Source organism: Mya arenaria, chromosome 4 (assembly GCF_026914265.1).
Source record: "Mya arenaria isolate MELC-2E11 chromosome 4, ASM2691426v1".
Taxonomy (NCBI): Eukaryota; Metazoa; Mollusca; class Bivalvia; order Myida; family Myidae; genus Mya; species Mya arenaria.
In genome coordinates, this window is record NC_069125.1 from 74,196,309 (window position 1) to 74,217,122 (window position 20,814).

At 39.5% G+C, this 20,814-nt stretch overlaps 2 protein-coding genes across 7 annotated transcripts in view; one reads left to right on the forward strand and one right to left on the reverse strand.

Moving 5' to 3' along the window:
- Nucleotides 1-2,037: 2,037 nt before the first annotated feature.
- Nucleotides 2,038-5,147, forward strand: LOC128232325 (uncharacterized). Its single transcript, XM_052945820.1, has 10 exons — nt 2,038-2,260; nt 2,522-2,564; nt 2,696-2,849; nt 2,989-3,128; nt 3,280-3,448; nt 3,647-3,756; nt 3,923-4,066; nt 4,242-4,379; nt 4,495-4,664; nt 4,824-5,147. Exons 1-10 carry the CDS (start codon nt 2,094-2,096, stop codon nt 4,969-4,971), a joined length of 1,383 nt encoding a protein of 460 aa, XP_052801780.1. The 5' UTR covers nt 2,038-2,093; the 3' UTR covers nt 4,972-5,147.
- A 1,134-nt stretch (nt 5,148-6,281) lies between these two features.
- Nucleotides 6,282-20,814, reverse strand: part of LOC128232324 (protein retinal degeneration B-like) — a 46,370-nt gene continuing 31,837 nt past the window's right edge. For 5 of the 6 annotated variants that reach the window (XM_052945815.1, XM_052945814.1, XM_052945816.1 and 2 more), the window contains 11 exons: nt 16,335-16,941; nt 15,926-16,096; nt 15,466-15,660; nt 13,344-13,492; nt 12,994-13,122; nt 12,515-12,631; nt 12,194-12,336; nt 11,775-11,924; nt 11,397-11,580; nt 10,951-11,079; nt 6,282-10,726 (listed from right to left, as the gene is read on the reverse strand). In XM_052945815.1, coding sequence (XP_052801775.1) covers nt 10,379-10,726; nt 10,951-11,079; nt 11,397-11,580; nt 11,775-11,924; nt 12,194-12,336; nt 12,515-12,631; nt 12,994-13,122; nt 13,344-13,492; nt 15,466-15,660; nt 15,926-16,096; nt 16,335-16,941 — 2,322 coding nt within the window. In that variant the 3' untranslated portion in view covers nt 6,282-10,378. The remainder of the gene's footprint in view (nt 10,727-10,950; nt 11,080-11,396; nt 11,581-11,774; nt 11,925-12,193; nt 12,337-12,514; nt 12,632-12,993; nt 13,123-13,343; nt 13,493-15,465; nt 15,661-15,925; nt 16,097-16,334; nt 16,942-20,814) is intronic. The other variant, XM_052945819.1, reaches the window with a different exon arrangement.

Consider the following 20,814-nt stretch of genomic DNA (forward strand, 5'->3'; position numbering starts at 1 on the left):
TTCGAAAATCGGAGAATTTGATACCGTGTGAGAACACTTTTACTGGATGTTGGCAACGATTTCGTTTCAATATTGTGCGAACTGTGGTGCCAGGAGCCTTTCTCCCGCATCGGATAATTTGACACCTGCTAGCATTTCCAGTAGACTTCGTTGCTTTAACACATCGTAAGAGCATATATAACTAGTAAGTCTAACAGTTCTTCGCCGCAACACAATAAAACATAAGCACTTTTTAAAAAGAAAAAAAAATGCACATATTTATAAAAATGGTGGAGCTGTTGCCCTAATCGAGTAGTGTCGTCACTGTCGGGTTTGTTTTGCGCCCGAAGTAACATAGAAATTTAAAACGGTGGCTATATGTTTATCATACATTGTTATGGGCACCAGTAGCGGAAACAATGCTCTTTGATAACTACTTAAACCAAAGTGAAAATTGGTCACAGGGCACCGCTGGATTCAATGTTAAGCTGCAGTGGGTCTCGTTGTGATGACGGTAAAGTTGGAAGGTAGTTGGTAGTTGGTAGTTGGGGATTCGAATATTCAACTACTTACCAGTTGCCAGTTGGGTATTCAAATATTCAACTACCTGCTAGTTGCCGGTTGGGGATTCGAAAAAAAAAAACAGAGTTAGATGTTGATGTTGATATTAAGCTTCTCGACTATTTCAAGTCGGTTATTCGAGAAAATCCAACTACCGACCAGTTGGTAGTTGGGGATTCAGAGTATGTCTATATTATGGTTTTACAGGTCACATATGGAAAAATCCATGTACACATATGTATCTTCGTAACAATCACTGTTTTAATTCACTTTTATTTGTATATTCGGCAGTCGGATATTCGACCATTTCCAGTCGATTATTCGCGAATATTCAACTACTTACCAGTCAGTAATTGGGGTTTCAGAGTATGTCTATATATACAGTATATATGGTTTTAAAAGTCACATATGGAAAAATCAAACGCCAAATGTTTGTTTATGCATGAACACATATTGTCCTTCATCACAAACACTATTTAAATAACTTTTATTCGTATATTCGCCAGTCGGATATTCGACCATTTTCAGTCGATTATTCGCGAATATTCAACTACAAACCAGTCCGTAGTTGGGGATTCAGATTATGTCTATATATATACGGCTTTAAAGACAAAAAAATGATGAACCCTTACTCAGAAAGTTCAATTGCATGGTACGTATATACAATATACTTCTCAGATAATGAACCTTGGACGACATCTATATGAATAAGCCTATGTTTCAATGTTCTTCTTTAAGCAATTATATATATTCAATTTCTTCTTAAAGTTACGTTTATTCATGCATATTCTACACATTAGTCTGCGTTTGTAATGCTCTGCATCCATGAACATCCTGAACATCCTTCCAGTTTCAATAATTAAAACACTCAGTTGCACATTTCATTTATCATCCAGAAGCTTCATACTTTTGTCATAAATATAAATATTTTTATTAAAGAAAACACAACTCTACATTAATTGAACCATATATTGCATTAAAGTGCCCCCAAAGTAAAGGAATATCACTAATTCTATCAACCTGACATGAAACGAACAAGTAAGTATAGTCAGTACCCCCAAGACTGTTAAACCAGTGGTATATTTATACAACTATGTAGTTGAACAGGTGCTTTTAGAGGATTTTAATGTTGCCCCTCGCCCACACCCGTGCATCAACAAGATATTTTCATTATCTATAATGATCTATTCCCCTCGGTCCACTCATTCATCGACCGTTTAGTACTCGTTGAAAATCGTAATATTCAAGTAAGGGCTATTAATAATTAAATGCTGGTATGGAAAATATTGAATAATTTAAAAATCGGATACAGTGGGTTAATTATAAATCATTATAAACATTACGATATTATTGATCTTACAAATATTGAGTATGACTTAATACGGCTATCGATAGAACGTTGGTCATTGCTATATTTATCGCACTACGTAATCTGTTTCGTATTTCAAAATACCTTCAGTATATAAACAGGAGCGTGTTGGTAAGTCTCCACAAAGATTAAACAAATCAACCCTATATTATCCAAATGTATTTTGTTTGCTGTACTGTTTCTAATGTCCAGTGCATCAATTAAGAAGACTACTTGTGACGTCACACCGGAGCGTTCGCAGGAGAAGGGAGAGCTCGACGCGGAGACAGCCCGAGTGAGGGGCAGGGATAGTCCCGAGGGTCGAGATTACTTCGACGGTGGAGCATACAGCGAAGATAAAGGTCGCAAGAGGTAATTCCGTTTTCAACAAATATGTTGTGCTTTAATTGGATGTTGAACACATGTTAAATCATTATGATGTACTTTTAGTACAAGTATAATTATTTCTTATATTTGTTTCACTTACACAGGCGTATTATTCCATAACATACTGTATAGTGTTTCTGATAGTTATATGTGCATGAATTTCAAGTTTCAAGAACATATGATTGATGTGTATCGTTGTTATTCTATAATTAGTCCCTTTACATTATGTTTTCTTTTACATTACAGCCACCAAAAGGAGCTTGATGGGGACACCGCCATCAATGATGGGGTATGTTATGTTTCAAGTTTTGTAATCTAACTACATAACTGCCACATCTATATGACAATCCATTACGTTTAGATTACAAGGTTGTCTAGATTGTGCACACATGTTCTCAAACCGTTGACTGTATGTTCCAGACCGGGGACGGAGGGGCGTCGGGGGACATGGCCGAGGGCGTGGAAAGCTTTGAGGAAATGGGCCTGCGGGACAAACTCCTGAGGGGAATTTTCGCTTTCGGTTTCGAGACGCCGTCCGTCATCCAGCAGAGGGCTATCGGTCCCTGTATACAAGGTGCGCGCAAAAACCTAGCTACTCACCACATGATAGTCTATGATAAATATGTGTGTAATATTTATATAAATATGTAAATGGGTTCCCTTGGCATATTATAATAATGTGGGGAGATACATGTTAGCTTATCTATGCACAGGACGTGACGTTATCGCGCAGGCACAGTCGGGAACAGGGAAGACGGCGACGTTCTCCATTGCTATTCTGCAATGCGTTGACGTGGACGTACCTGCCACTCAGGCCATCGTACTCTCGCCGACCAGGGAGCTTGCACAACAGGTAACACGATTTACGTTCATTTATAATTGTAGATACAAATGTTGAGATGTGATGAATAGCAGGAGAATGAAAAACTCCGACGTCAAAATGTTATTTAATGATTTGGTTTAGTATGTCCAGTATAAATAATCCGCGATACATCCAATTTCAGTCGTACCGGTGTCTTCTAGCCCTGGGAGACTACATGGACGTAGAAACGGTCGCCGTCGTCGGGGGCAACCGCGTGTCTGATGACGTCATGAGGTTGAAGCAGCGTCCTGCGCATGTCATCGTCGGCACGCCTGGGCGCATCATGCATTTGATGAGGAACAACGTGCTAGGTAAGATTTCTTAGCTGACAAGAGTCAGCAGCGGTGTTTACGAGTGGGATACATAGTGGTATGTCTTCGTGAAAAGGCAGTAAATATCTAATCGTGAAAATGAACAGCAACGTTAATGTATTTATTTATAATAGAGATTCACTAATATTTGTTCGTAACTCATACATATATAACCGTGGGTTGTGCTATATTTTGCAGACGTGGGTCAGGTGCGCATGTTCGTGCTGGACGAGGCGGACGAGATGCTGTCTCAGGGTTTCAAGGACCAGATCTACGACATCTTCCGACACCTGGATCAGGACGTGCAGGTAACCACACATATACATGTATATACGTATGAATAAAAATAAAGAAACACTAGAAACTGATTTTTTGTATTCATTTAATAATCAGTTCGACAATTCGAATGTTTCAATAGTTTATATAATACTACGGACGTTATTTTCTATTATTTTCCGCTGTTATCCGTCTCAGGTGTTGCTGCTGTCAGCCACGCTGCCCACGGAAGTGCTGGATGCGACTGGTCAGTTCATGCGCCAGCCGGTCCGTATCCTTGTGCAGAGGGAGCAGCTCACCCTAGCGGGCATCCGTCAGTTCTACGTGCAGTGTGAGAGAGAGGTAGGATTTCTTTCGTTTAAATTTACTGAGATTCAGTGATATTTTTTAAGATGTTATTTATTGTTATAATTCCTGATCTAAATCTCTTTCTTCGCAAACTAAACAGTGCTTAGATTTGTTCATAAGGATTTGCTACAATTCACTATCAACTTATCTCTACTTTGTATACTACCAGGAATGGAAGCTTGAGACGCTTTGCGACTTGTACTCCAGTGTCTGCGTGAACCAGGCCGTCATTTTTTGCAACAGCCGCCGCCGCGTAGAGACGCTTGAACGTCAGATGAACGAGCGCGACTTCACCGTCTCAGCCATAGTAAGAGATCGATATTTCAGTATTTCTTTTAATGTTCACGTGAAATCTCCAAAACTGCATGCACATATCGCAGTTAACCCCGTTCATTCACATCGGTATTTTCTTGTCCGTGCAGCACGGTGAGCTAGGGCATACAGAGCGGGAGGTGATCATGCGGGAGTTCCGGACGGGGTCAAGCCGCGTCCTCATCACAACCAATCTGCTAGCCCGTGGCATTGATGTTCAGCAAGTGTCCCTCGTCATCAACTTCGACCTGCCCTTCGACAGGGAGTCCTACATTCATAGGTGAGATGGCGTCCGTATTTAATATTCTTGTACTTACTTTTGTTACGCCGGGTTTGTTGAAATGCAATCACTAATTTAAATGCGTTTTCATTTTAAATTAAATAAGCCTATCCGAAAGTAACTGGGCATGTTACTTGACTTTACTGTTTTCTTGTACAGAATTGGGCGCAGTGGTCGTTTCGGCCGGAAGGGCGTGGCGATCAACTTCATTACGACACGGGATGAGGGGCGGCTCAGGGACCTGGAGCAGTTCTACAACACCGAGGTGCACGAGCTTCCTGCCGACATCGCCCGCTACCTCGCCTAGCCGCCAGGGTGGACCCGGTCAAATGCCGGAATACCGGCCGTCGGCGTTATTTTGACTTTTTCTTTTCATTGGTGAAACAAATATTGAAACTGATCACTTTATAACAAATATCATTGCTTAGGAAGTGTCAACTAAAAAGCAACAGCCTTTAAATTGAAAATAAACATACAAAAGTACCTTTGGTCACTCGAATATCATTACCAGAAACCGAGGAACATGCCTATACTGATTTGGAATACATGTCTATTTTTAACGAGTCTTATAAATACTGCTTGGTGTTTAAGCGAGTCCTGTATCTTTTAACGCATACCGGTACATTATTCATGCAGAACGGCGGGCGTATTTAAGTCTTGGGTACAGCAGTCCAACAAGTTTGGTACGCGAGTTTTTGTAATTGTTGGTTTTGCTTTAACATTTGGGAATATTTTGTGACAGGCTTATTTGGTCTTATTCGCACCGGTGAGATCTGGTGAGGTTACAGTATGCGAGATAGGTTATTTCGGCTGGTCTTATTTGAATAGTTTTATCAAAGCCTTTATCACATGCTTTATGAGTAGCAAGTTCTATCCCTCTCACTTAATGAGTTATCGAGTCCTAGTAGTAAGTTGGTCTCAATAGCTTTGAATCGTTCATTCATGTATGAAGTCGTCAGCAGGGGCCATCTCTAGCACCATGGGTATCATTTGGTCAAGTTACTCGTGTAGTGGGCCAAATATCTAGGTCATTGTTATGTCCCAGAGTTTTAAGTACATGTTTTAAATTTGATATCCTATATATGCATTTACATGGTGATAATGACGCCAAAGATCATGAACACATAACAAGAGTTTATGCTTTGACAACAACAACACCAGTGTTAACAATGACGGGGCAACATACATTGTATTCATGACGCCCGTTAGCATTTTGTACGTTGTGACACATAGCCTAATAAAAACACGTCAAACGACGGTTTAAACACTATGGCAGGTAGGGAAACGGGAAACGAGAGAACTACTTTGGTGTACTGTAGATGTTTTATATTCGTTTTCAGCGCACATTTAAACACGCGAGTGCGATACAAAGGAGCTTGAAGAATACAACCCATAAGTTGGTTACTATTTGCGTACAGACACTGCTAGTATTAAGTGCTGCTTAAATATGCCCTACCATAAATAAATAGGCATACCAAGGGGAGGGGCTGTCACGTGTGATAGAAAGAAGTTCCAAATCGCTCGAGTTTACTGGAATTTCCCTTCGCTGCGCAAGAAATCATGATCCCTGTATGTCTGTCTGTTACACAGGCGACATTAAAACCTACAACAAAACACAATTTTTCATATTATTTATTATCTACTATAACATTATATTAACAACATTAAAATAATCAGTAACAAAAGGGGATGTGGGTACCATCCCGGAGCGATAACATGGTCACATGCGCCACAATGCCAAAGAAAGATCACTCACATGGCCAGTCATAAGATAGGTCACATGACTCCACCATTGCCAATGACATCACCAATGTACATGTATGTCATGAACAAGCTGGTGTTGGATAAGGGTCACAATATACAATGATTGATACTATTATGTAGTTTAATAAAAATGATAAAAGTCAACTCCTCCGCGTGTATTCAGTATTGGTTTGACCACACAGTTGATGGTAAGAGCCCTGTATATTGCTACTAGACACTGAGAAATCGGAAATAACAGACATTGTTTCAAAAATGTACATACGTTTTTGAAAGATGAAAAAGATAACTTTCATAATGAAATGATCCAACAAAGAAAGCATGGACATAGTTCTGTACACTTCATAAACATAATAATTATACAGTGATGTTGAAAATATTAGACATGCATGTTTGCTGAAACATTGATGGAACATATACAGACAGTAAAATAGGGACTAGTATAAAAATATGCTAATGTTTGATCTCACATAAAACTATTGGAAACAGGTAACAACAAGAGATGTTTGTCAAACATTATGCCCCCCTGAGCGCCATGTTGTCAGGATTATATGGACAATTGAATGAAATATGCATGGACCCAAATGACAGCTGGTTTGTCACTGACATTGGATGCCGTTGAGGCAGTTTTAAGATACCATGACCTTTGACCTCAAAATCCATAGGAGTCATCAGCTGGTCACAAAAAATCTAAATGTCAAGTTTGAGGGCCATGGATGCAGGCATTGACAAGTTATCACACAGACAAGATTTTTTTCGTTCAAGGTTACTGTGACCTTGACCTTTGACCACATGACCCCTAAAATCATAAGGGGCCATCTACAGATCAGACGCAACACCAAATCAAGTTTGAGAGCCATGGGTGCAGGCATTGTCGAGTTATCACTCGAAACATTTTCGCATTCAAGGTCACTGTAAACTTGACCTTTGACTCGATGACTCCTAAAATCAATAAGGGTCATCTTCTCGTCAGGCCCAACTTCCATGTCAAGTTTGATGATCATAGGTTCAGGCATTGAGATATCACAGGGAGAAGATTTGTTAACTTTTGTGCGTTAAATGTTACTGTGACCTTGACCTTTGTCCAATGACCCCCAAAATCAAGAGGGGTCATCTACTGGTCAGGCCAACCCTTCATGTCAAGTTTGATGACCATAGGTCCAGGAATTGTCGAGTTTGCTTTCAAGGTCACTGTGACCTTGACCTTTGACCCCTAAAATCAATAGGGATCTTCTACTGGTCAGGCTCAACTTCCAAGTCAAGTTTGAGGGCCATGGGTGCAGGCATTGTTGAGTTATCATTCTGACAACCTTTTATCATTCAAGGTCACTGTGACCTTGACCTTTGGTCCAATGACCCTAAAGTCAATAGGGGCCATCTACTGGTCAGGCCCAACGTCCATGTCATGTATGAGGGCCATGGGTGCAGGCATTGTAGAGTTATCACTCGGACAACCTTTTACCATTCAAGGTCACTGTGACCTTGACCTTTGGCCCGATGACCCCCCAAAACAATAGGGGTCTTCTACTGGTCAGGCTTAACGTCCATGTCAAGTATGAGGGCCATGGGTGCAGGCATTGTCAAGTTATCACACCGACAACCTTTTACCATTCAAGATCACTGTGACCTTGACCTTTGGCCCGATGACACCCCAAAACAATAGGGATCATTTACTGGTCAGGCCCAACCTCCATGTCAAGTATGAGGGCCATAGGAGTAGGCATTGTCGAGTTATCACATGGACAACCTTTTAACATTCAAGATCACTGTGACCTTGATCTTTGGCCCGATGACCCCCCCCCCCCAAAAAAAAAATAGGGGTCATCTACTGGTCAGGCCCAACCTCCATGTCAATTATGAGGGCCATGGGTGCAGGCATTGTCAAGTTATCACTCGGACAAGCTTTGGTCTACCGACGGACCGAGGGACCGACCGACATACCGACATGCCTGTGCAAAGCAATATACCCCTCTTCTTCAAAGGGGGGCATAATAAAGACATTTAAAACTAGACTAGAGAAAATGTTTGATTCTTTCGTAAATAAAAATAATAATAAATATAAATATTCACAATTAGATAAAACCATCCAGGATATGGGCCTGGCACATTGGGTTTATATGGACAATGTTTTGACACGTGGACAACTTGAAGAGAAATATCTAATAAACAACAAACATGTCAAACAAAAGGCATCAATATTCCACACATATTTTGTCATTTTTAACACATATACATGTATGGTCATAAAACTCAACATTTAGTGCAAGTAATGTAAAATCCTTTTAAAAACCATTACTCACTCGGACGTTTGATTTAATACAAAGTATAAATATTGCCCTGACTAGAGGACAAAAACCTTTCTTCTTGTCTATATTATAAACTAAGTACATATAAAAAAGCAGGTCCCAGTTTCTCCAAATAAAATCCAGTATTAACTTGACGGACTTCAATATTTTTAAATACTGTATATAATATACAAAAATAATGAAATAATTGCAGATGGTAATTTCAAATTTGATTTCTTTTCTATTTCTAAAAATTAATATTGTTTAACCTAAATGTGTGTTTTCGCATTAAGGTCATTAATAAGTATGAAAAATACATTTAAGTAATTATGCAAGTAGATTGCATGCTCTAAAACGACTTTCATTACAAGCATTGTCTGAACAATGATATCAACATAATTTGCGAGAAAATGCTATTCCAACAGAGTAAAATAGTTCTATATATTTCGTACCATTGTAATGCGAAACATGGTAAAATGAGTTCAGTACCTTATGGAGTAATAACTTGAGTATCTTGTGAAGCTTGGGCGAGCATTAGGCCGTAAACAACAATAGTTGAACATCCAAGTTAAGGTTTGCATGTAAACATGACCCAGATTCAGCAGACAGAGCCTACCACATACAGTTCTACAGAGCTCACCAGATATAGCTCACCATATAGAGAGCTCACCATACAGAGCTTAAATGTGTTTCGCAACCTATGACAACAAGGTGAACATTGCTTTCACACTGTAAAACACACAGGTTAGAAAATTGATTAATATACAAAAATCAAAGTTTCAGGAAATCATTCCTATGTAACTTTAACCTATCTCTTTATTGGAAGAAACTTAGCTGGCAGAGTGTAATAAAAAATGTGCAATTCATTAAAGTTATAAATGTAAAAATAAACAACAGTTTCAGACCAAAAGATAAGATCTACGACTATATTACATATTTTTAACATCCAAAACCTATTTTCCAATTGATCAATTTTGTTTCTAGTATAATTAAAAACAAAATATGCAGGAAGTGTTTTGAAGAATGAAGTGAGATCAGATTTAACCTATTCTGACTTCATCTTTATGTAAGGTATGTATTTCGTTTAATCAATAACAATGGTTGACAACAAACTACTTGTATAAAAGGGGCAATTTTAAATCAAAACATTATCAGGCACAAACCTCATTGAATAAAACTATATTAAAAACAAACAGTGTATTAACACTTCAAAATGATCAACTTTTTAAAAACATTTGACAGGAAAATATAAAAAAGAAATACTCTGGTCCCTCTTTAAAATGCTAGTTTAACAAAACTGTCAATTAGATCACTTTTAGGGGTTCTATCTAATGGCCGTAACGTATGTGTGAATATATTACTTTTTTGTTTTATTAACAATAGCAACTATTCTGAAAACTCGATAAAAGTTTTATTGATCATAACAAAATATATAAGAGTTTAATCCTAAGGTTTGCATTAAATATTTGTATGACTTTATGCATGCGGGTCAATTACCAGCACACTGAAGGTCATAGCATGCAGCAGTTTCCTAACATACCTCCTCAGTATATGTAATATAATACTATAAAGAAAAAATAAAGAAAAAAATATCATAATAACATCATAACAGGGACAAATCTGCTTAACAAATATAAAATCAAAATTTGATTAACAATGAACATAAAGCTATTTATGAGTATCGAGGGCCATTTTAGGCCTGGGTGAAGTCCCACGCGCTCTGACTGCGGCCCCAAAACCTGCTTGAACAGGCTGCAGGAGGGTGTTGCCCTGGTCACTGATGGTGATATGGGTCTGGGCGGTGCTGTTGTCCGGCCGCGCGATAGCGGGAATATCTGCCGATCCTGACACAGTCAGCCCTGAGGCTGGGCGGTGTTTGGAACTTCGCTTGCTATCTGAGGAGGGCAGGCTGAAGCAGGTCTTGCGGAGGAGGAAGACAGCATTACCACTGGCGGGACGGGACCCGCCCGGGCTCATCAGGTTCTCCAGATGTGCTGCATAACCAGCACTGATGAACTAAACACAAATATATCATACACATGTTACTTGATTGATTTTTTTTTCAAATCTTATATCAAATTATTCCCTAAAAGAAACTCTACAACAAAAAGGATAATCTATTTTTTCTAAGATAATTTTTAATTTAATTTTAAGATAATTTTTAAAAATGGAGTTTTATTTGCTCTAAAAGCATGCAAGTAAACCATAATCTACATTAAAACATATAAAAGTGCCCTTACAGTGGCAAGATTCTGTTGTTTCTTGTTTGCCTTTCCCACAATGAATATTTTCTCCTGGGTAAGCCCCAGATCCCTGTAGCCATTGATGTCTTTGCTGGACCCGTAGCCTGCCCGGAATGACAACTGGGCCTGTAGGAAGATATAAAGTTTCCACTTACATGTAACAGTTTCCATTTGGTCATTTTAACAACACTTACTGTATCCAATTCTATTATACATAGATTTTATAAACAGATCTAAAAATACATTATAAAATGTATAATATATATATATATTTTAAAAGGCTGAATCAGAACCAAAAACATATTTTTATTTAAATAGAATGGAAATAAATTGATGTGTAATTTCAGATATTTTCTCAAACAACATTACTACCTAAACATTACCAGTACCAACAAACTCTGTTAGCTGTTGCTATGTTTAAGGCGTGTTCAGTTTGAGAGTACCTGTTTTTGAAGCCCGCGAAGGTAGTTGAACTTCTGTTTGAGCGGGTCTTTGGAGAAGCCGACCATGAATGTAACCATGCCATGGGGGAAATTGTGCTGGGCAAGCCAGGCCACTACCTTGTTGTGCTGCATGTCAGGTCTTGCTGTCACATACATGATCAGGTAGCCTCGCTCCTGCCAGTGCCTACAACACGGGCATACACATGGTCATGCTGGGTCTGGTTTATTCCACATACCGCAGGTCAAAAAAGTTTCATATGAGTTTGAAAACAAGAATACCAAACATAATCGTTATACAAACTGAGGTAATTACTCATAGAAAAAATAAAACATGAATTCTTTCAAACTTTGACAGGCATGAAGCCGCTGTCTCCTCACCTGACCACATCCACAGCCCCAGGTTTGACCTTTGGATCCTTGCCCATGATGGAGACACTTGCAGTGAATGAGCCATCAATGCTAAATACCACCGTCTCTGTCTTGGGGGGCAACACAGCCAGGAACAGGTCTGCAGTCGTGTGGTCTACTCTGTTTGATAACAAAAAATAAGAGTCAATGGTTAACAGAACTTACAACTTAAATTCTTCTCAGATATCAAACTTTCAAGCAGGAACTCATTTGACCTGCAAAGCAATAAACTTCTCATCTTCTGATAATTTCTCATGTCGGGAACCAAGTCAACGAGTAAACACTCTGACCTCCAAAATTGTTATTATACTGCCTATTTTATTACCATCAAATTATCTTTATCTAAAGTTAATCTCTTTATAAACTATCAAGTTTACAATTCTGTTTACCTGACCACAAGTTTGACAGGATGTATGCCCTGGGGCAGCTGGCGGTCGGCAGGAATGGTGAACGAGAGTCTCCCGTGCCCGTCCGTCACCTCCGTACCCATGTACGTCCACTCACCCAAGCCTGACATCACATGCACGTCAGTCTACAGAATGGAACGGAACTAACTATCAGCATGATAACTTGAAGATATTAAGAAAATTGATCAGAATACAAATAAATGGCATAATTGTACTTCCAAACAAATAATGACAATGTAGAACTGCATAAAACAAACTGTTAGAAGTAAGTTGGTGATATTTTGTGAGTACAGCATGGTGTACCTTTTCCCCAGAGAGTGAGGTCATGTCAAGGGGACCATACATGAACTTGGCCGTAATCTTCTGTGTGTGATCCTCCAGCACAAGCACATCGTTACCACGGTGATTTGGCTGCAGGTTCTGCCAACAATCACTTCATTATCATCATCATAATATGACAAAAAGTTTGGGCAACATAATGGAAAAATTGATTTAAATCAACTTTCTGAAAATAACACGATCATAAAGACTTTTCAAATGTGTCTAAGTTAAGCAAAATATCAACATAGTTTAAAACAAGACCAAAGAAATGTATTCACACACTTGTAAGCGAATGTATTGCTAATTACGTTTTTCCCCAATCAGTTACTCAATTTCAGGTAATGGAATACAGATGGAGATATTAAAGTGTGCTGGAGTGGGCGTTGGTAATCTAACATCTTACTAAATGTTTCTACATGTAATCAGAAGTTGTTAAATAAAGCTTAGACTGTAGACCATACCCTGACTTTGTACATATTTCTCTTCTTCTGCCATTTCTCGCGTGGCTGGTTGTCGTCAGAGGCCTGGTTGGTGTATGTCGCGGGAGAAGGCTCATCCTGGTATGAGAAGCCCAAGTCCTGTTGGAACAACTGGAAAACAATGCCAACAATATGAGCAGTTGTTATTACAGTGTCACATCAAGGCCTTGATGTATTACTACACGTATCTAATGGAGAATAATCATGATGAATGTACAATTACACTCTGAGTAAAATCACGTTAAACATGGTTTTTGTTTTGCAAACAGTCTAAACAGCTGAAACATGTTAATGTCCTAGAAAATTATAAAACACACATAAGAGGTGTTTACCTGTCTGAGGACGAAGGCAACAACATCTGTGGACTCCCAGAAGCTGGCGTGGAACAATGGTGGGAGGGCACGCACGGGGAACGAATGCAGAACTTCCGGGCAGTAGAGCATGTAGTCCAGGCGCTTGTTTCCCCACCATTTACTGCTCACTGCTCCACGAATATACAGACATGGATATTACAGTATGTAGCCATGAATCATGGATATGTTTTTAGAAACAACTGCTACAGTATATTAACTCCTGCTTTACATTTTTTTTTATCAATTTAGAGTGCATAATACAATTATCTTATTGTTATAAGGCACTATTAGAAACATATAAAAATTCTCTAAAATTGTAAAGAAAGAAATGTAATGAAATGGAAGCAAAAAAATCTGTAGATCTACCAAAACTATCTTAGTAATTCAAATTGAAAGTCTTATGCCTCTAGGTTCAAATGGTATATGATCCATCTAATCAGAAAGCTATTCAATTGTTTATATAGAGTTGAATAGATTTGTTGAACTGTTATCCCAATTCTGCTGGCAATAAGTCTCTCAAAGCCTGAAGAAAGCTTTGTTAATTATATGTTACTACCATACTTAGTACATCAATACATCAACATTTCCAGAATATATTTGAGGTTCATCTGTGTGCTACACAAAATCGACAAAGCCAAGCAGAGAATGAGCTGCCATCTTCATAAGCAGATGGATGGGAACCACACAGGGTACAGGTGAATGCATGCGCAGCATGGCATAGGATGTAGCGCATTAGCTGCCACAAGTATAAGCTGGCAATCCCTACACACAACTACACGCACAGGATATGCAGGTACCAGGCCTAGCAGGGTTGAAAGCCAGCAGTGCACAGGTGAATCAGCCAAGTGTGTTTGTACATAACTGTAATGTCTGGACTGCTACTCAGTCATGATTCCTTATTTAAACAGGAAGTTATCAGTACAAAACTACATTCATCACAAAATAAAACAAGAGGCCCAAAAGGGCCTATGCTCTACTGGCATGGCTTTTGTGGTCATATCAATCCACAGCATGTATGTATGGGTAAAAGGCAACAGACATATAGTTTATGTTTTGTGTTTGGGTTACCTGAAAACGTAGCAACATCTGAGCTCAGAAAGTATTGTAAGCAGATTAGTTGCATGAACTATTTTAATATGTGCCAAGTAAGTCATCTGACAAAAAAAAAATGCTTTCAAAACTGTACTCATAGTAAAAATTTATGTAGTTTTAAAAGTTAAAAAAAGTTGGTCAAAAGGTCAAAGTCAAGGGCATCCTAGGACAACATCAATTTGAACAAACATTCACAATCAATTGTGCTGAGATGGATGCACGAACACACAAAAAGATTTTCAAAGCTTTCCAGATTTATGTTTACCAAACCTGTGAACCCTGGATGTGGCCAGTAATGGCACTAGGTCCATAACTTAAACATTCACAACCAATTTTGTTAAGATGAATGCACAAACTACAGAACTTAAAGCTAAAAAATGGCCTTTGGGCTTTCAACAAGAACAAGGCAGAGTAATTCACAAAATCAACTGCAGAAGCAAAAAGCAAATTGTCTCTCAAAATCCTAGACTTGAAAATTGTCTCCCTTAACTCTAGACTTGAATTTACATGTACATGTAAACTTGGCTAAAAATAGAATTCGCTCATGCAGACCTGGCTAAAAATAGAAAGCATTTCTTTAAAACTTTCATGGCCCATAATCTAGGCATTCATGGGCCGATCTGGCTGGTTTTCGAAAGGAACCCAGCTCTAATGGATATTTAGATACTGTACAAGTTTCATCGAGATACAATCAAAACTGAAGACTGTATCGTGTTCACAAGCAATTGTTTACAGACGCACGAACGCACAGACGCACGGATGCACATACTACGTACACATTACCATCGCATAAGCTCTTCTGGCCTTTGGCCAGTAGAGCTAAAAACATATTGAAATCAACAATGACTATCAGCCCAGACCTTTATTAACGGTTTTGTAAGTCTCTGACTTAATCTAACACACCTGAAAATTTAGTTATGTTAGGCAACAGATAAGGACAAACTGCTGACAGAAATGCTGACACAAGTGAATCACCACAGTGCAGGCATCACAACACCGAGGCAGATACCATTGGCGATGATTGAGAACGTGCTGCCAAACTGGGCACTGTTGTACAGCTGGCTACACGTGCTTGTCACGCTCGCCTGCCGCTGTAGTAACACGAGCAGCTCCGAGCCAATGTTGGCCTGGTCACTCATTCCCTCTATGTGTTCGGTCAGCGATTGGTCAAGGAACATGTGCACATAGTGACACACAGTCTCCACTGCAATTACCATGGAAACAGGCATGCTGACAAGTCTTCTAGTTTGCTAACAGGATGAACTAGGCTGACAGTGTAAGCTTCTACTAAAGGGTGCACAAGATGGAATAAATTAGTTTTATCATTAGTGCAACAATTTGAAGGTGGTATGCAATCATTGCTCGTAAAATTTTTCTCTCAACCTGATTCAAACAACATCTTTTTTAAATACATTTATATATGCAAAAACATAAAATAAATTTCAAACAAGTTTGACATAAAAGAATACCAATTTGTATAGACTCGCCATCCCCCATTGGGAACTTGTTGTAACGTGCGACCTTGATGGGAGGGATCTGTCGGAAGATGTAGTTGAGGAGGGGCTCAATACGGAAGGCGGAGGGGTCGCTTGCATGGAACAAGTTGTATATCTGCTGGCAGTCAGGGCGATTTGGCGACGCTAAAACATGCACATACAATGTCACAAACAGTCATCTCACAATAGCTAGATATCATTAGTTTTTCAACAGCAGATTCTCCTTCTAAGTAAATGCTTTTGATACATGTTACTTTGTTGAATCTATGTAACATTCTTTGTTTTAAATATGGGTCAATAAAAGTCTTAATTTAATATGCACTATTTTGTTCACAAATTCATGGAATATTCAATAAACTGCAACATAGTATTGCTGTCTTACCTTGCTTGTTTTCCCCCGAGAACATTCTCCTGTATGCAAGGACAAGACCCAAGGGAGAACCTAGCATAAAGAAGTCGCCCACCTCAAACTCAAACCTCAGATGCTCATACTGGCTCTCCATGCTTGTGCGTCGCTGGCACGACTCACTCGATGCTTCCATCGACTGGGTCACCTGCAGCCGCACTGACAATGGCCGCTGGTCTGGCTTACGAGTACGATTCTCAAATGGGACACTTTCTGTTTTCTGCAAAACACTTTTTGGAGTTTGAGATGACGAAAGATGCTCCGAGAAATGTCTCCGTATAGGGTCAGCACTGTCTCTGATTGTACCGGTGGTGTTTTGCTTGATATGCTCAGTACTGTCAGTTCCAGATTTAGGTCTAGATTCTTGAACTGTAGATTTTTCATCCATGGATTTCTCAGACTTGTCCTGTGCAGACTCCTCCCCATCACAGAGGGTGTGTGTGCTGCCATGTGGGCGCTCACCCTCATTAATGTCACTAGAATGGCTGCCATATTGGCTCCCACACCTGCTTAGCTGAGTGCGAGAATGGCACAGGGCATCGTATGTCAAGATGGAGCCAGTAGCATCTGCCAGTATGCACACCTGGAAGTACCATAACCAGTAAGGTTTATGTATAACCTCAACATTTCATGATACTTAATATGGAAAATTCAGCATAGTAGAATAACTTAACATCAGACAAGAGGGCCAAATGGCCCTGAATCGCTCACCTGTCATATATTGCACATTCTTCCATTATATACAAATATTGAAAACCTAAGCCTATGAACACGGGGCGTGGCCAATTTTGACCCCAGGGCTAAAGTTTGAACAATCTTAATAGTGGTCCGATAAACGATGCTTCATACCAAATATCTAAGGCCTTCGCCTTTTGGTTTCGGAGAAGAAGATTTTTTAAGTTTTCATCATATACATATATAAGGAAACCCATGACCGCCCGGGTGGGGCCATTTTTTGACCCCAGAGCCAAAGATTGAACAATATTGGTACAAGTCAACTAGATGATATATCATGCCAAATATCTAAGCTCTTGTCACTACTTGATTTTACGTGTGTATCTATATATGTATATTTGTTAATAATTGTTGTATGTGGCCCATATTGAAAATTGGTTTGTGTACTAAATATGTTATCCAGTTTAAATTAAGACGTTACTTGTCTTTTTGAGTTCGGAGAAGATTTTTTAAGTTTTCACTATAACACATATAGAGAAAACCCATCAGCCCCCGGGTGTGGCCAATTTTGACCCAAGGGCCATAATTTGAACAAACTTTGTAGAGGTCCACTAGACGATGAATCATGCCAAATATCTAAGCTCTAAGCAACGTAAGTTCAGAGGAGATGATTTTTGAAGTTTTCACTATAAACATATAGAGAAAACCCATGACCCCCCAAGGGGGCGGGGCCAATTTTGACCTCAAGGCCATAATTTGAACAATCTTTGTAGAGGTCCACTAGACGATGAATCATGCCAAATATCTAAGCTCTAGTCCAAGTAAGTTCAGAGGAGAAGATTTTTGAAGTTTTAACTATAAACATATAGAGAATACCCTACCCCCCCGGGGCAGGGCCAATTTTGACCCCAAGGCCATAATTTGAACAATCTTTGTAGAGGTCCACTAGACGATGAATCATGCCATATATCTAAGCTCTAAGCAACGTAAGTTCAGAGGAGATTTTTGATTTTTTTTACTATAAACATATAGAGAAAACCCATGACCCCCCAGGGGCGGGGCCAATTTTGACCCCAGGGCCATAATTTGAACAATCTTTGTAGAGGTCCACTAGAAGATGAATCATGCCAAATATCTAAGCTCTTGTCCAAGTAAGTTCAAAGGAGAAGATTTTTGAAGTTTTCACTATAAACATATAGAGAAAACCCATGACCCCCGGGGCGTGGCCAATTTTGACCCCAAGGCCATAATTTGAACAAACTTTGTAAAGGTCCACTAGACGATGAATCATGCCAAATATCTAAGCTCTAGTCCAAGTAAGTTCAGAGGAGAAGATTTTTGAAGTTTTAACTATAAACATATAGAGAATACCCTAACCCCCCGGGGCGGGGCCAATTTTGACCCCAAGGCCATAATTTGAACAATCTTTGTAGAGGTCCACTAGACGATGAATCATGCCAAATATCTAAGCTGTAAGCAACGTAAGTTCAGAGGAGATTTTTGATTTTTTTTACTATAAACATATAGAGAAAACCCATGACCCCCAGGGGCGGGGCCAATTTTGACCCCAGGGCCATAATTTGAACAAACTTTGTAGAGGTCCACTAGACGATGAATCATGCCAAATATCTAAGCTCTAGTCCAAGTAAGTTCAAAGGAGAAGATTTTTGAAGTTTTCACTATAAACATATAGAGAAAACCCATGACCCCCGGGGCGGGGCCAATTTTGACCCCAAGGCCATTATTTGAACAAACTTTGTAAAGGTCCACTAGACGATGAATCATGCCAAATATCTAAGCTCTAGTCCAAGTAAGTTCAGAGGAGAAGATTTTTGAAGTTTTAACTATAAACATATAGAGAATACCCATGACCCCCCGGGGCGGGGCCAATTTTGACCCTAGGGCCATAATTTGAACAAACTTTGTAGAGGTCCACTAGACGATGAATCATGCCAAATATCTAAGCTCTAGGCCAAGTAAGTTCAGAGGAGAAGATTTTTTAAGTTTTCACTATAAACATATAGAGAAAATCCATGACCCCCCGAGGGGGGGCCAATTTTGACCCCAGGGCCATAATTTGAACAATCTTTGTAGAGGTCCACTAGACGATGAATCATGCCAAATATCTAAGCTCTAGTCCAAGTAAGTTCAGAGGAGAAGATTTTTGAAGTTTTAACTATAAACATATAGAGAATACCCTAACCCCCCGGGGCGGGGCCAATTTTGACCCCAAGGCCATAATTTGAACAATCTTTGTAGAGGTCTACTAGACGATGAATCATGCCATATATCTAAGCTCTAAGCAACGTTAAGTTCAGAGGAGATTTTTGATTTTTTTTACTATAAACATATAGAGAAAACCCATGACCCCCCAGGGGCAGGGCCAATTTTGACCCCAGGGCCATAATTTGAACAATCTTTGTAGAGGTCCACTAGACGATGAATCATGCCAAATATCTAAGCTCTAGTCCAAGTAAGTTCAAAGGAGAAGATTTTTGAAGTTTTCACTATAAACATATAGAGAAAACCCATGACCCCCGGGGCGGGGCCAATTTTGACCCCAAGGCCATTATTTGAACAAACTTTGTAAAGGTCCACTAGACGATGAATCATGCCAAATATCTAAGCTCTAGTCCAAGTAAGTTCAGAGGAGAAGATTTTTGAAGTTTTAACTATAAACATATAGAGAATACCCATGACCCCCCCGGGGCGGGGCCAATTTTGACCCTAGGGCCATAATTTGAACAAACTTTGTAGAGGTCCACTAGACGATGAATCATGCCAAATATCTAAGCTCTAGGCCAAGTAAGTTCAGAGGAGAAGATTTTTGAAGTTTTAACTATAAACATATAGAGAATACCCTAACCCCCCGGGGCGGGGCCAATTTTGACCCCAAGGCCATAATTTGAACAATCTTTGTAGAGGTCCACTAGACGATGAATCATGCCAAATATCTAAGCTCTAAGCAACGTAAGTTCAGAGGAGATTTTTGATTTTTTTTACTATAAACATATAGAGAAAACCCATGACCCCCCAGGGGCGGAGCCAATTTTGACCCCAGGGCCATAATTTGAACAATCTTTGAAGAGGTCCACTAGACGATGAATCGAATCAATATCGAACTTGACCTAGATTTTATAGAGATGATCATTCTGACCAAGTTGCATTGAGATTAGGCTAAAATTGTGACCTCTATTGTGTTCACAAGGTTTTTGTACTAATTGACCTAGTGACCTAGTTATTGACCGTGAATGACCCAATATCAAACTTGACCTACATTTTACAGCGATGATCATTCTGACCAATTTGCATTGAGATTAGGCTAAAATTGTGACCTCTATTGTGTTCACAAGGTTTTTCTACTAATTGACCTAGTGACCTAATTATTGACCGCGGATGACCCAATATCGAACTTGACCTAGATTTTATAGAGATGACCATTCTGACCAAGTTGCATTGAGATTAGGCTAAAATTGTGACCTCTATTGTGTTCACAAGGTTTTTCTACTAATTGACCTAGTGACCTAGTTTTTGACCCCAGATAACCCTATATCGAACTTTACCTAGATTTTATAGAGATGATCAGTCTGACCAAGTTTCATAAAGATTAGGTCAAAATTGTGACCTCTATTGTGTTCACAAGCAATTGTGAACGGACGGACGGACGGACGGACGGACGGACGGACGGACGGACGAAGAGTGATCACAAAAGCTCACCTTGTCACTACGTGACAGGTGAGCTAAAAATAGACCAGTAGCCAACTACAACGGTGGAAACATT